Here is a 14,762-nt window from a genome sequence, read left to right as displayed (position 1 = left end):
TTAGCCAGCCGAGTAGCTCTACCTAATCGAGATTGTGAAGCTCCAGTACAATGATGGGAGTAAGGTGAAGTGACAATGTACACAATCCAATTTGTCGTGGATAACGTCCACTTAATAACCCAGTAACTACAAAACACATCTAACCTACTCCCCCAAATCGCTCTTCTTGAGGAGCCGTTGCCATACGACAGGCGGCGCGCGACACACCGTCTCGAAATAGGCGACAAGCACCGAGTCCATCCCTAGCTTCGCTACGCGTCTAGCCCATTCATGAAGCGCCAGTTTCTCGGCATCACGTCCCGTCGCGGCATCAATAAAGCTCTTGATGTCGTCGAAGGGGATATCTATGTCGCCACGTTCGTGGAGATAGCGCACTGGACAGTACTCTTGATTGTGAGGAATGGTAACGTGGATCTCAGCCATCATGCTAGCGACCACATCATCTAACCGGGTCAAGTTGATGAAGCCGCGAAGGTTCGGCGAGACGGGCACAGCGTTGGCGAGCTTGCAGTATTCGAGTAGATTGCTCACGACGTCGAGATTGTTGGTTTCGGCTCGTGAAGTAGAGGCGCCGCGCTGAACGCTGGTGGGGCGATGGATCCAGATAGGCCATTTGCCATCACTGTGCTGGTGGATTTTCTCCAGGTATCGCTCGCTTGCCCACTTGGACGCGCTATACCCATCGAACGCATCGGAAGGGGGCGGATAGTGTGCCGCTGATTCCTCGTCGAACTCGCTTAGTCCAGAGTATTGCAAGATGCTCGCTGTGGAGACATAATGAATAGGTGTCATTTTGCCAGCAAGCAAGCACATCAAAACAATTTCTTGTGTCGCATGTAGATTGACCGCTCGCAGCGATCGGTATGTTTTGAGATGGGAGGTGTCGGCCCCGTTGTGAATGATCCGATTCGCTTCTTGGAAGATGAGGGTGGCTGTGGCTTCGTCTAGGCCCAGACGTGGCAGTGCGAGATCTCCCTCATGCGGAACCACCTTTGGATGTACGAGAAGTGGAAGCGAAGATACACGGGTGCGCATGTTTCGCAACGCAACGCAATGTATCTTGTCAACGTTTGCATCGTCAATCAGCGCCTGTAAGAAGCCTTGTCCAAGCAGACCAGTAGCTCCCGTAAGGACCACCACCTTGGTCGGCGCGGAGAGAGGATGTGTAGCGTTCTTCAGTGCTGACATTAGTGATACTGGAACGGCAGTTTCCATTTCCCAGTCGAAACACTCCGATTCCGAACCCCTCTTGTCGTCAATGCGTTTAGACATGGCCCCCAAAGTGCTAGCTTCAAACATTTCCGCAAAAGGAAAGTCGAAGCCAAAGCTCTTCTGTATCTGTGATTGTAGTCGCAACAGAAGCATAGAGGTGCCGCCAACATGGAAGAAATCGGTGTCAGGCCGGATGCGGTGCCGCTTAGAGACATCCTTTGAAATGATGTCTTCCCACATCTTCTTCAATCGCGCCTCAGTTTCTGTAAGGAGCGCGTCGGCAGTTTTCTCGTCGTCATCAATCTCATTGAAGTTCGGCAATTCTGGAAGCGGTAACGATGCAACTGCTCTACGATCCAGTTTTCCCGAGCTCATCATGGGTAATTCTTGGACGGCGATCGCCACAGCCGGCCACATGTACTGCGGCAAAGGAAGATTAGAAGACAGCTCACTCAACACATGCTGCTGATCGTTCTCCGTTGGGCAGTGGTTGGGGTCGAATCTGACATGGGCAACCAGAAACTCGGGGCTCTGAGGGGATGTGCGAGTGACCGATACGACAACATCTGTGAGTAGCCCATTGGACTCCTTGAGCATGACATTTTCAACCTCTTGGAGGTCAACGCGCAAGCCTCGAAGCTTGTGTTGGGTATCGCCAGATCTGCGGCCTTCTATGAGCAGACCACCGCCCTTGCGCCATCGACCGTTGTCTCCGGTGCGGTGCATAGTAGTCCACCCGTGAGACTTGAATGATGCTGGGGCGAAAGGGTCCGGTAAGAACTTCTCTTCTGTCAACACCGCATTACCTAGATAGCCTGAAGCAACGCCTGCCCCGCCGATATATATCTCGCCTTGGACGCCGGGTGGGACTGGTCGGAGTTGATCGTCCAAAACATAGACCGAATAATTCGGGAACGGTCCACCAACGGCAGGCGTCTTCTCGTCATCCCCATAGAAAAGCTCCATGGCTGTAGTAATGAAGGTGATCTCGGTCGGGCCGTACATGTGGAAAAACCGCGGTCGGGGTTGAGGTCCGAGGGCGGCCTGGAGCTCTAGCACAATGTTGGTACCTGGCTCGCCCCCGCACATGGCTGTTTTCCAATGTATAGAATCTGCGAGGCTCTCACTTTCCCCGTATCGCAACCAATTGGAGTACTCAGACGGCACGCCCTGAGTGACGGTAACGCCCTCGGAGGCGATGATTTGGGTAATGGCGTGAGCATCCACTCGCATAGCACGAGGGACAATGCATACCGTCCCTCCGTATGCGAGCGCAAAGAACGCCTGGAGATAGGCCATATCGAAGCCTGAAGAGCTTTGTTGCAGCACCGTATCTCTGCCTCCGGACCTAAACAGGGGTGGAACAAATTCAGCCCAATTCCTGAACCCGCCATGCTTCAGAACAATACCCTTCGGAACGCCTGTAGATCCACTGGTGTATAAAATCATGGCTGGATCCTCCGCCTTTGGCAGTAATAGAGAATCGGCTGTTTGGGCTTTGTCGGGACGGGAAGCGGAAACTTGCTCGACATTGATGATCTTGCGGGTACCATCCGTGTTAAGCTGTTTCGTAGCCTGAGTTCCATTGCTCGAATCAACAAGGATGTATTGAGCTTTGCTGTTGTCCGCCATGTCTGCAAGACGCTTGACTAGCGTTCCGGCATCAAACGGTACGCAGACGGCCCCGCTGCCAAACACGCCCAAAACTGAGCAAAGCCAGTTTGGAGTCGGCTCTTGATAAACTGCGACAATAGAGCCGGCGGTGCATCCTTCAGAACGGAGGACCGAAGCTATTCCCCGAGCTTTTTGCAGCATCTCAGCGTAAGTCATCGACTTATCGCCAAACGGTAGCTTGAGTGCCACCTCGTTCGGATTCGAACTCGCCACAGCTTCGACCCGACCGATCATGGATTCATACGGCCATTGAGATGGGATATATTCCCCTATACTCATACTGTTAGCAACCACATGACCCATTTCTGAAATTGAAAGCAATAGGCGAAAATGCTCACCTCTACCAAGTTGTAGCGCACGCTCAATGTCTCCCGTGTCAAAGATATCTGCATCTGCAAATGCGGTGTTCGGAGTGCTCACGAGGGAGTGAATTAACTTCTCGTAGCTCCTGAGCAGGAACCGGACATCCTCCTCTCCGTACATGTCTCCACGAGTGATAAGCATCAGATGGCAAGTGTCATTTCCTGCATCATCTATGATATCGAGAGAGACGTCGTAAGGAAGCTCAGATGCCTGGAAAGATAGTAATTCCAGTTGGCATTCCCCCCATGCCTGAGTTTTGCGCATTCCTTGGCGATAGTCGAAGAAGGTTTGGAAAATGGGTGCGTGGGTTGCTGAACGAGAAACACCGAGGCTATGACTGCAAGTCAGTGATTTCCCCAGTGTTGCTGCTGATGAATAGGATGACAGGAGAGATGTTTACTTACTCGTTCAATAAGAGCTGGAAAGGAACGTCTGAGTGTGCTAGTGCTGAAGTAGACTTGGCCTTGGTCTTCTGGAGCTCGGCTTCAAATTTCTGCAATGCGCTGTTCGAGAAGCGCAAAGGCAAGAGATTGATATACGGCCCTAGGCCGTCCATAGCGCCTTCATGAGATCTATTGGCATCCGCTATGCCAATGCAAACTTCCTCTACTTCGGCAAATCGTGATAGGAGTGCACGGAAGACGGTGAGGAAGAAGTGGAAGGGGCGAACTTTGCAGAGCCGACAGAGATCCCATATACGCGATTTCATCGCTGCATCAATTGTAAGGTCGTCCCTACAGTTCTGATAGCTCGCTTGTACTGGACGAGTCATGACTGGAGAGATACGCAGCACTGGAAGCGGCTGTGGACAGGGCGTGAGCTCCTTCCTCCAAAACTGCAAACTATCTTCAAGCTCTCCAGCTTTGAAGGCCTCGAGTTGGGTCCGAACAAAGGTAGAGTATTGGAAGACGGGAGCGCAGTTGTTGATTGCAGGCTCCTCCTCGTACAGTCGCAATAAGTCTCGTGTGAGGATGGTACCCGAAATTCCGTCCATGACCAGAGAGTGCGTGCCATATAAGAGAAAATGGACGTTTGATGATAACTCCAGGAGCAGTACCCGCAAACATTCTCCTGACTCCAGATCATAAGTGTACTCTTGTAGCTCTCGAGTAGCAGTTGTGACTTCCTCCTCACTGGTGATTTGTCTGCGCTCTAAGCACAACGAGCCAGTCTCCATGATGCCTTGTTGCGGCCGGTCGTCGACGACTCTGAAACAGGTACGCAGTACCTCGTGACGCTTGGCGAGGTCTACTATGGCCCTTTGCAGATCCCGAATGCGAAGACGACCTGTGATCTTAAATACCCCGGTATGATTAAGCCCAGCCATGTTGTCTAGAAACTTCAACACGAACCAGAACATGGTCTGGCTGAATGATAGTTCTATAAACCGTTCAATGGTACTTTCTCCACGGCTGCGAGTGACGATAACTGGACTTGGTTGCTCTTCTAGCGGGGTGATTGGGAGGCTCTTGGACGCCGGCGAGGAGGATACGTCCATCTCTGTGGTGACTGTTGAATCCGAACCGTAAGTGCCGCCCGTATCGGAAGATGAAGAAGACGAGGAAGTGACAACGACAGATTCTTCGCTCTTCTTGGTTTCTTTCGGTAATACCGCCTGCTGAGATGACGGATTCTCGCGCTGGGCCAAGTCTCCGCCAGCTCCAGATACACCGTTGGGTATAAGCTCAGTGGATAGATTCTCCGTGGCGATGGCTACAAGCTGGCGAACAGACAAACCGCTAAGAATCTTCATCACCGGCAGATTTACGTTAACTGTCTTCAGGAACCACGTCCGGATCTCAACAGCGAGGAGAGAATCGAGACCAATGTCGTCCAGGGTAAGGTCTAAAAACTCGGAGTCGCTCAGATCAGTGCCTCCTTGAACCTGGAAAAGCGAACAAACGAAGGGCTTCAAAGCATCTGTCATCACCTGCAATACTTGGGCAGTACTCTTGGCAAGTAGGAGCAGAGATTTGACAGATGCCTTTGCTACGGAAGCCTTGGAGACATCGGCGGTTTCGTCGTTACGAATGAAATGCGTCGCAGTTGGATTGTCGAACCAGTACGGTGGTTTTTCGGGATGCGAACCGACTTTGTGAAGTCCTAGTGCAATCTCAGAATATCCTTCGGGCTCTGAATGCGTGCGTCCAGCAAGAACAGCCTCAGCAAATAGCTTATGAAAGTCTTGTTCCGATGTGAGTGAATAGCCAGTGGTGCGCGGAAAGTTCGTCTTGTTCCTATCGCTCTTCTCCGTAACATAGCCAACGCCCAAAATGGGCGCAATGTGTATGACCGAAGCGGAAAAACCGCGTTGTCTCCGCTGTTCAACGAGACTTGTCATGAACATGTTGGCAGCCGCGTAATTCGATTGCCCAGGGTTTCCGGTGACGGCGACGATGGACGAAAATGCGACGTAGAACTCAAGATCAACGTTAGAGAATATCTTGTCTAGGTTTAGCGTGCCTTGCACTTTGGGGCGACAGACGGTTTCCATGTCATCAAGGGTCATGTTGCTGAGTGTTGTATCCACCAACACCATAGCGGCCGATGCGACACCTCCGACTGCTGGCATAGCGGAACAGATGTCGAGATAGAAAGATTTTGTCTGTTCCAAATTCGTAAGATCACTACGTGAGAGAACATGTTAGTCAAATTCAATAAGTGATGCTTGCTATAACGACGCTGTCGTGGAGTGTATTGATGCTCTCACTTACTTGGAATGTACTTTGACGACCGCACCCAGAGACGCCATTCTCTCTTGCCATGCACGAGACACGTTAGGCTTGCGGCTAGTCATGACGATGTATTTGGCACCTTTAGCAATCATCCATTCGCAAAGGGATAGACCCAGGCTGCCGGTGAGTCCAGCAAGCCAGTATGTCTTGGAGTCGGAGAACATGTTTCGGTCGTCAATGGGCCGAATTTGAACCTGAGCCTGCAGTGCAGACTCCCATTGCAAAACAATCTGGCGAGCTCTACCATCATTTCCAGAGTGGACGGCGACATTGACATCCGATATCCGGTCAATCGGAATGACAGGGCTCTCCAGGCTCAAGTAGGCTAGGTCTTCCAAAGCACGTCTAATGGCCGTAGCCAGGCGAGTACGTAGATCCAAGTCGAAGGAGCCAGCCGCATCGAGATCAACATCTGCTCCAGTTTTTTGCAGTTCAGCGATGGACATGACTTTGCATCGTGAGGATAGATGTGAGCTGATCCGGGTTACAGATTCCAAAACGTCCCTTTGATGGCCATCGTTGCAAATCAAGAAGACGGAGGCATCCTTTGGCAAAACATCGCGGACGATTCGAGCGGGAGCTTGAGGATGAACCCACGACCACCCAAGAAGTTCGCATCGCTGCCTACTCATGGTCGACGAAAGAACCGTTACACCCACCTCATGACCTGCAGCCTCCCTCTTGATTATCGTTGCAAAAGCGGGTTCAGGTTCGTAGAGGACTACATGGTCGCTGTGGGATGAACCGCTAAGAATGTCCATGGCAAGAATATTCCCGGCGACGAGCCGGAGAAATCGAGCCGCGACCTCCGAGTTCCTAAGGAGCATCTCCTCTCGACTCGATAGAACCCTTGAAAGGGTTTTGAGAGGAGGGATGGAAAGTGACAGTTGTCTTGATAGTATAACCCGTAAAGAGCCCTTGTCCTTTGCGAGACCTACATGAGCGTACCCAAGGCCTTTGACTCTGCAGGCCAAAAGAAGAGAATGTGTGAGGTGTAGTGAGTCAGAGCTGCGCTCTCGATTAATTTGCTCAAGATAGTACTCTTTGCGGTGCGCGTCAAACTTAATAGTGACATCGTGCACGTTTGGTAGGCTACCCTCGCGATCGTTTAGGGTCGTGGTTGCGTAGATGGGACGTCGGGCGGCATTATACCGGTCGTTCAGGTCGTTCTTGGGAATGATGCGCGGAATGAGCGTTTGTCCCTCTTTGTCGAGAACAAATTCTCGCTCGACCGTTGTGAGAAGAGGGTCACAATTTTCCATATTGTCTCTTCGCGGAGCCCAGGCTAGTCCAGCCTTGAAGCGAAGAAGGCACTCCCCAATCGATCTGGAGTCCAGAAAACTGACGTCTTCAAAATCCAGGAACTGGAATGCCAGCGTGGGAATCTCAAGCAGCGCCGCACGTACCAGTCCCACGGTCACTGTAGTTGAGAAACCTCGAGTCAGCATCGTTTCTTGAAACATAAACTTGAGTCTCACATCCGAGTGTGCCAGAGGAAATTAAAAGTCTAAAGAAAAGTAGATTGGGTTCCTGGATGACTTACTATTGGCGAAGGGATCCTGAGCACGCCGCCCCTGCGTGATCCACAACACTGAGCCAGCATTATGCAAGAGATACTTCATTGATCGAAGATCGCGCTCAGTGAGGTCCTGGAACATCGGCTTATCGATGTCGGAGAGACTCAGAATTGTCGTCTGGGAAGAGACGTGCACATTCAGAGCCGCGACATCCGCAAGCGAGCGGAGGTGTGTCATCCTGGCAAAGTACTTCTTCAAGAGAGGTTCCAATCGGCTAACGATCTCTGCGGATGTAGCCTTCTCACCGCCGATAATCAACAATTCCTGCATTGAAGGTTCCGTTGCGGGGTTTAGTAGTTGCAGTGCTTGTGGAGAGACAGCTAGCGGGTCGCGGAGGAAGTTTACTCGGGCATCGACGGCCTGCGAAACGAAGACAGTGTTCGGAGTCAAAAGAGGATCGATAACAGCAACCTGAGAATCGCATCCTGAAAACCCAGTGCCGCGTAAAAGCTCATTCCATTCGGACACGGCAAGATTGGGGCCCAAGCTTCGGCCGTCATTCTCCGCACCTAGCCACCAGCCAGGGAATGCACCGAAAATGGTCCCAAGACGTGCAGTATCGTTGTTGATCCCCTCATTGACTACGAGGTAGCCACCGGGTTTGAGTAGCCGCCTTGTGTTCAGGAGAGATTGACGCATCACCGGGGTCGCATGCAGTACCTGAGACGCAACAATCAAATCGTAAGCCTTCTCTGCGTATCCCTGCTGCAAAGGGTCTTTGCTGATGTCGAGGACTTTGTACGCCAACCGCGAAGATGATGGGAACGAACTGAACTGCTCTTGAGCCCTGAGGAAGAACCCTGCGGAGATATCGGTGAAGGTGTAAGACGAGAAGCTGTCGCCCACCATATCCAGAATCGCCTTTGTCGCACCACCTGTGCCAGCCCCAATCTCGAGAATCTTCATATGGGGATATCTGTGCGTGATCTGCTTGACGGTTCTTGCAAGGTACTTGGTATGATGGGCCATTCCAAGAGCGACAGGGTAGAAATCGTTCAGGAGATCATCCTTCATGGTAAGCTCGATCGCTGATGTCTTGCCCTCCACAATTTCGGGCAGCTTTTCACCGATTCTTGTCAGTAGCTTGTAGTCGGCGACACCTGCAAATGGCTTCGACGCTGCAGCAATGGATGCTTGCGTATCTTGGAACCATTCTTCTTTCCAAAAAGGTAGCTGACCACTTGCAATTCGAGAATCGACGTATTTGGCGAAGGAAAAAAGTTTACTGAGAGGTTGACCGTCTTTTCGAGATGGATGATCGAGAGGAATGGAATCCTGTAGTTGCTTGAGGTAGTAATAAGACAGTCTCTCGAGAAAACGAGCCAGTTCGAGCTCTCGTGGGTCGGGAATGGGCCTGAGATCGTAGGCAGCCTTTCCAGCATCTGGGAAGGCACTGTCCCATACCATGACGGACATTATCTCTCGGTCATCTTGAGCAGTAGGTGGAGAGAATGGAACGCAGTCGAGCCCTTCGACTTGGACCATTGCATGGCTAGACTCATCTGAAGCCGAGAACGAACGTACCCGTGGGGGATACACATCTACATCACCCTTGAAGGAGGAGTCGGCCATTCTGTTCTGCAGGTACGAGCTGAACGGCAATTGTTGACCGCTGGTGACATGACTCCCTGAAGTGCAAGGGTTGACTGTGATACGATCTATGGTCTTCGGAACGTGCATGCTCCATAGGCTGCCGTCAAAAGGTGCTGCTTTGGCGAGAAGTACTGCTTGGAAAGCTGCGTCTAGCATACCAGGATGGACCAAGAGCTCCGACTTCAAGTCTTTGCTAGGGCCTGCAACACAGCCAGTGACTGCGCCAAGCTTCCTTTCAAGACCTGATAAAGCACGGAACTCCCCCGAGTACTCATACTCCATCTTCTCCAGCGACTCATAGAATTCTTCTGCTCGAACGGGGAGCAGACTGTCAGGAGACGGACCCCTGGCCGGAAGGGTTTGAGGACTTGATTCCCCGAGAGAGATTTTGACGTAGCCACTAGTAAGCACGCGTAATTGTGAGTCATTGTGCAAGCCGTGACCAGTCCCCGAGGAGGCAGCCGAGTACTTGAAGTTGGCAGAGACTATGTCGGCTTCCCGAGTGATATTGTTGAGCGCGAAGATAGCCTCCACCCTGGAATCGTCGCTGTCAAATGTCAAAGCTTGCTGGATATTGACATCATGGACTTGGATGAGCTTCGCGGGTCCAAACGCAGGAACAAGTGCGAGCAATTCCCTGCAGGCTTCGATAGCAAGCACCACGTACCCAGCAGCGGGGAAGACGATCTGGCTCTGGAGGCGGTGTCCACCAAGCCAAGGGATCTCTGAGGGGCTCAGGATCTGACGCCATCTCAGCTCTTGTTCGACGGAGGCATCGCTGGTCATATGCCCAAGAAGCTCGTGGACCCTGGGTCTAGACATGGAAGCCTTGGTATATCTCGACTCGTGCCAATAGTCGACATGATGATCCCACGCGTATGTTGGAAGGTCCTTGACGAGTCTGCGGGGAGCTTTCTCAGACATGAAGTAGTCGAAGGCCTGCAGATCAAGTGAGGGCTGGCCCAGGTGTGTCCAAATATGACCTAGCCCTTCTGGTACAGCTACATTGTCTCGGGCCCCTCTTTTCAAGAGACCTGTGTAGGGTATATCCGCTCCAGTTGTCTCTCGAATTGTTTGTGTTGCCGGGCCTTGTAACGCCGGATGGGGACCAACCTCAAGAGCGAGAAGATTGTTACCAGAGCCAAGGTCGGCGGCTGTCTTCTGAACGGCTTGCATAAACAAGACGGGGTTCACGGCATTGTCGACCCAGTACTGATGGCTTAAGCTGTCCAGACCATGGTCAAGTATGTTCTTTCCAGATACGCTGGAAATCCAGGTACAAGTCGGGGTAGAGACTTGGATATTCAAAGCGCGCAAAGAATCGGCATAAGGCCCGGCGACCGGGGCCATGTGATGTGAATGGTAAGCTTTGTCGACCTTGAGTAAACGCGCGAACTTGTCTTCATCTTCCAAGATGGCCTGCAGCTCTTCGATAGCGTCGGCATCGCCAGCCAGTGTCAGACTGGAAGAGGCGTTGTAGGCAGCGATTGTGGCACGGCCCTCGAAGACTGGCGATTCGAGGAGCTCTGAAGCGTCCTCAGCCGTGACGCCGGCAGCCAGCATGGCACCCCTGTGGCCCTGACTACCGGCGAGCTTGGTGTGCATGCCGCGGTAATAGGCAATGGCAATGGCATCATGGGCAGAGAGGACGTTGGCAGCATATGCGGCGGCAATCTCACCGGACGAATGGCCGACGACAGCGGTGAAGGTAATGCCGGCAGCGCGCAGGAGGTCAACAAGCACAATCTGAAGTGCGGTACACAGCGGCTGCGACAGTTCAGCCTCGCCCACACGCGAGGAATCGGCACCACGTTCCAGTTCCTGACGCAGTGACCACTGGGGACGGTCAGAGGGCGGTAGACGGCTCAGGTGCCCCTCGAGGTCAGCGATTATGTCCACTACCGGTGAATGTTTGAGCAGCCCGGCGCCCATGCGAGGCCATTGGGCGCCCTGTCCCGTAAAGATGGCCACGATGCCGATATCGCGCCCCAGCTGTGCGCGGACGCCCACGGGACTGCCAGATGATGCAGCCTGGAGCTTCTCGCGCAGTCTGGTATATAGCTCGCGAGCATCGGAGGCTGCCACAGCTGTCGCATACTGCAAGCGACTCCTGCGTATGTGCAACGTGTACGCCAGATCGCGTAGAGATACGGTCTGCTCGTTGGCTTCGACGAAGGCTGCAAACGCTTCTAGGTATCTGCTCAGCGCCTTTTCAGACGCGGCCGAAAACAAAAAGGGTACAGCGGCAGCCGTACCGTCATGGGCTGTTGTTGCTGACGGCTGACCATATGCCTCGAGCAGCGCAAAGCAGTTGGTGCCGCCAAAGCCAAAGTTGTTGACGCCTGCCCGCCGTGGTCGCCCTTGTGTTTTCGGCCATGGCTCGGCGCGTCTTGGTACCTGCAGGTGGGCGGTGAAGTGTTCGATGCGGGGATTGAGGCGGTTGAAGAGCAGGTTCGGAGGCACGACGCCCTGCTGCAGCGCCAGTGATGCCTTCATGAGCCCAGCGATGCCGGCAGTGCCTTCAGTATGACCGCATACCGTCTTGATGCTTCCGACCCAGAGGCGCCCGTCAGTCGCATCCTTGTCTCCGAAGAAGGCCGAGTGGATGGCCTCTGCCTCGATCGGATCTCCTGCTGGCGTGCCTGTGCCATGGGCCTCAAAATATTGGGGTCGGTCCGCATCGCACAGTGGATCCAGTCCAGCCCTACGGTACGTATCCCGTATAAGAGTCGCCTGAGCGGCTGCGCTAGGTCTGGGGCAATGGTCAGTCTCTTCCTTTCGTGCTCCAAACCACAGGATGTCTACTTACAACGTAATCCCACGTGTCTTGCCGTCCTGGTTGACACCCGTCTCGCGTATGATACACTCTACGTCGTCCCCATCCGCCAGCGCGTCGCTTAACTTCTTTAAAACCACAGTTGCAACTCCCTCACCGCGAGCATATCCATTCGCGTCCGCATCCCACATCCGGCCACGCCCATCTGGGGAGAGCATCTGCAGCTTGCTCTCGCTAATGTGCGTGATTGGATCAAGGATGAGATTAGCTCCTGCTGCGATGGCAACTCGCGACTGCCCAGACCGAAGCTGTTGCACCGCTTGGTGCACCGCCACTAGGCTCGAGCTGCATGCCGTGTCGATCGTCATCGAAGGTCCGTGCCAGTCGAAGAAGTACGAGAGTCGATTCGACATCAAACTACGAGCCGTGCCCATGATATGGTACGTGCCGATGCTCTCAACGTCTCGCATCATAAACTGTTCGTATTCTCCCATCATCAGCCCGACATAGCACCCAGTGTCCGAGCCCCGAAGTACTTCCATGGTTTGGCCTGCTGCCTCGAGAGCCTCGTATGTTGTCTCGAGCAGCAGGCGGAGCTGCGGATCTAAGACGTTGGCTTCAGCCGGGTTGATGCCAAAGAACCCTGCGTCGAAGCGGCGCTCCACAGCGTCCTCCGAGAGGAAGTACGACTTCATCCCCTCGACATTGCTGTGGCCGTGGTACGCGCTATTCTTGTGGTAAAAGCCCGATGCATTGAAACGGGATGGCGGTACAGGAATGCAAAGGTCCTTGGGATTCCGAAGCAGCTCCCACAACTGCGATGGACTATTCGTGTCGCCAGGAAACCGACAGGCACTGCCAACGATTGCGATTGGCTCATTCATGCTGGTTCTCCTGCCCGGATAATGCTATGCGACTGATATGGATGTCTGCAACGCTTTTCTGGAGATATAAGACGAGTGTGAAGAGGGAAATGCGTAGAGGAACAACAATTGAAGGCGATGTCGGAGAGATGAGAATTCGAGCAATGTACCTGGTGACGGTATAGAATGCAGACATACAGGTTGTAGCCTTTCCTTTAAGCCTCATAACTCTATTATCACATCAACCCGACTACGTGGGAGCTCGTATTTAGCAAGTCATCACGCCGCTAGTACTAAGGTAGCCAAGCGTGACTCACTATATACGAGCATCTTCGTACAGATAGGAAGGTATTGGCCTTGATCTTCACCGAAGCAATCGGACCACGTACTTTCCGCCTTCACAAAAGGCCCTTCTGAGAGGCTTCTGCATCGCCAGTACGCTTGGCCACTATATTGGCCCCACAATTATGTGTTTGAAGGTGGTAAGACCGCGGTAACGTGACTGGTCGCCGACTACCTAGGTACTATGTACAACCACAGGGGAGTGTAAGCAACTACCGAAACGGACTTCCGGGGTCTGTTGAGTAGCGTTCTTCCTTATGCTTGACCGGGATCCGAAGTCTTTAACGCGTCAACCCATCTAGGGGTGACGTTTCTATCTCGGTCATATGCAGTACGAGAGACAACGGACATCGAGGCCCACTTAGTGAAACTGTTGAGATCGACTGACCTTTCGGAACTTGAAATCGGGAGACGTAATGTTCGTTCCAGACAAAATGAAAGCACGAGCTGCTGGTGACTGCATTCCCCCCAGGTGGGAGCCGTAGCTAATCGTGTATGGTACATCTGGGTTGCGGCCATCATGGATGGGTGCTCGCCATAGAGAAGGCTGGATGAGAGCAAGACACTTAGTCGTTTCCGCATGGAGCAGGTTACTCAGGAACAGATCAAATTACAGGCTGGTCGTTTGGATGTCATAAAAGTCTTCTCAAATTCTACAGAAAGGTTCACTCGCTTCCCCCAATCAAACTTTCTACACGTCTGCAGTGTTGAAAATGCGGACTACGCTCGCACAGATTGGAAATTCCAATAGCTATCCACGTGGCATATATTTCAGCCGAAGTGGAATCTTAGGCCTCTCAACCACCTTCAAATCACGATCAATGAGAGGTGTCTGTGTCACTGGTCTTTCCTGTGCGTCGCACAAGACATAGTCGAACATGGCTGAAAACGACGCCGTTATGATAGCGTTTTCCAGCTTGGCAAACTTTGCCCAAGGGTTAGTACTTCGATTGCCCGGCGGAAAAGGAAGCAGCTTACCCTCATACCCACTATATCGATTTCGTAGTTAGAAGATGTCCTCAGTTAGGCAGGCTGAAGAATGTTTGGAGACTTACAGCAAGGATGGCGGCCGGAACCCCAGCCCACAAAAGCCAAAGGCACCTTCTTGTCCTCCGCCCTATCAGGCGCATACCGCCCAGGATCGAACTTCATTGGATCAGAATATATCTCAGAATTCATATGCACATCGTCAACAGGAAAGGCAACAAAACCATATTTGGGCACGATCTCTCCTGTGCTCCCGATCTTTACAGCCTTGTCGCCGACATTCTTGCGAAATGCGGTTCCAACAGTCTGTAGGCGAATAGACTCTTGCAGGCACATGTTGATGACCGGGAACTCAGATTCCCATTCATCGAGAGTGAGTTTGGCGAGGATGTCCACCGGAGTTTGGGACGGGCCGGTTGAGTGTTTCAAAATGGCCCCATCGACTTCTGCGCGCACTCGCTCTTTCCACTGCGGGTTGAGTGCTAGATAGCAGAGCACCCATGCAGCGTTGATACCGGAATTAAGCAAGGCTGCTAAGAGACCGTTGATGAGGAACTAGGCAAAAAAACGTTAACATACGCCACATGAATCGCATTTCAAACTATGAGAGAGAGGCGATACTGACCATGACTATTTTCAT

The 14,762-nt window shown here is 52.6% G+C and overlaps 5 protein-coding genes across 5 annotated transcripts; all 5 read right to left on the bottom strand.

The window, feature by feature from the left end:
* Positions 1–144: 144 nt before the first annotated feature.
* N0V89_001697 (uncharacterized protein) lies at positions 145–3,189 on the bottom strand (the record flags this gene model as incomplete). The annotated part of the gene is made up of 2 exons (XM_056210508.1): positions 145–3,155; positions 3,186–3,189. 2 exons carry the CDS (start codon positions 3,187–3,189, stop codon positions 145–147), a joined length of 3,015 nt encoding a protein of 1,004 aa, XP_056077330.1.
* Positions 3,190–3,649: 460 nt separating this feature from the next.
* Positions 3,650–5,788, bottom strand: N0V89_001696 (uncharacterized protein; the record flags this gene model as incomplete). The annotated part of the gene is made up of 2 exons (XM_056210507.1): positions 3,650–5,762; positions 5,784–5,788. The coding sequence occupies 2 exons, from the start codon at positions 5,786–5,788 to the stop codon at positions 3,650–3,652; spliced, it is 2,118 nt and encodes a 705-aa protein (XP_056077329.1).
* Positions 5,789–5,959: 171 nt separating this feature from the next.
* N0V89_001695 (uncharacterized protein) lies at positions 5,960–6,616 on the bottom strand (the record flags this gene model as incomplete). The annotated part of the gene is made up of 2 exons (XM_056210506.1): positions 5,960–6,432; positions 6,613–6,616. 2 exons carry the CDS (start codon positions 6,614–6,616, stop codon positions 5,960–5,962), a joined length of 477 nt encoding a protein of 158 aa, XP_056077328.1.
* Positions 6,617–7,483: 867 nt separating this feature from the next.
* On the bottom strand, positions 7,484–12,096 carry N0V89_001694 (uncharacterized protein; the record flags this gene model as incomplete). Its single annotated transcript, XM_056210505.1, has 2 exons — positions 7,484–11,887; positions 12,088–12,096. The coding sequence occupies 2 exons, from the start codon at positions 12,094–12,096 to the stop codon at positions 7,484–7,486; spliced, it is 4,413 nt and encodes a 1,470-aa protein (XP_056077327.1).
* Positions 12,097–14,158: 2,062 nt separating this feature from the next.
* Positions 14,159–14,762, bottom strand: N0V89_001693 (uncharacterized protein; the record flags this gene model as incomplete). The annotated part of the gene is made up of 2 exons (XM_056210504.1): positions 14,159–14,677; positions 14,754–14,762. The coding sequence occupies 2 exons, from the start codon at positions 14,760–14,762 to the stop codon at positions 14,159–14,161; spliced, it is 528 nt and encodes a 175-aa protein (XP_056077326.1).

Source organism: Didymosphaeria variabile, assembly GCF_027946475.1.
Source record: "Didymosphaeria variabile strain IMI 356815 chromosome Unknown scaffold_1, whole genome shotgun sequence".
Lineage (NCBI taxonomy): Eukaryota > Fungi > Ascomycota > Dothideomycetes > Pleosporales > Didymosphaeriaceae > Didymosphaeria > Didymosphaeria variabile.
The sequence above is the reverse complement of the archived record's forward strand: the minus strand, read 5'-3'. Positions and strand labels throughout refer to the sequence as shown.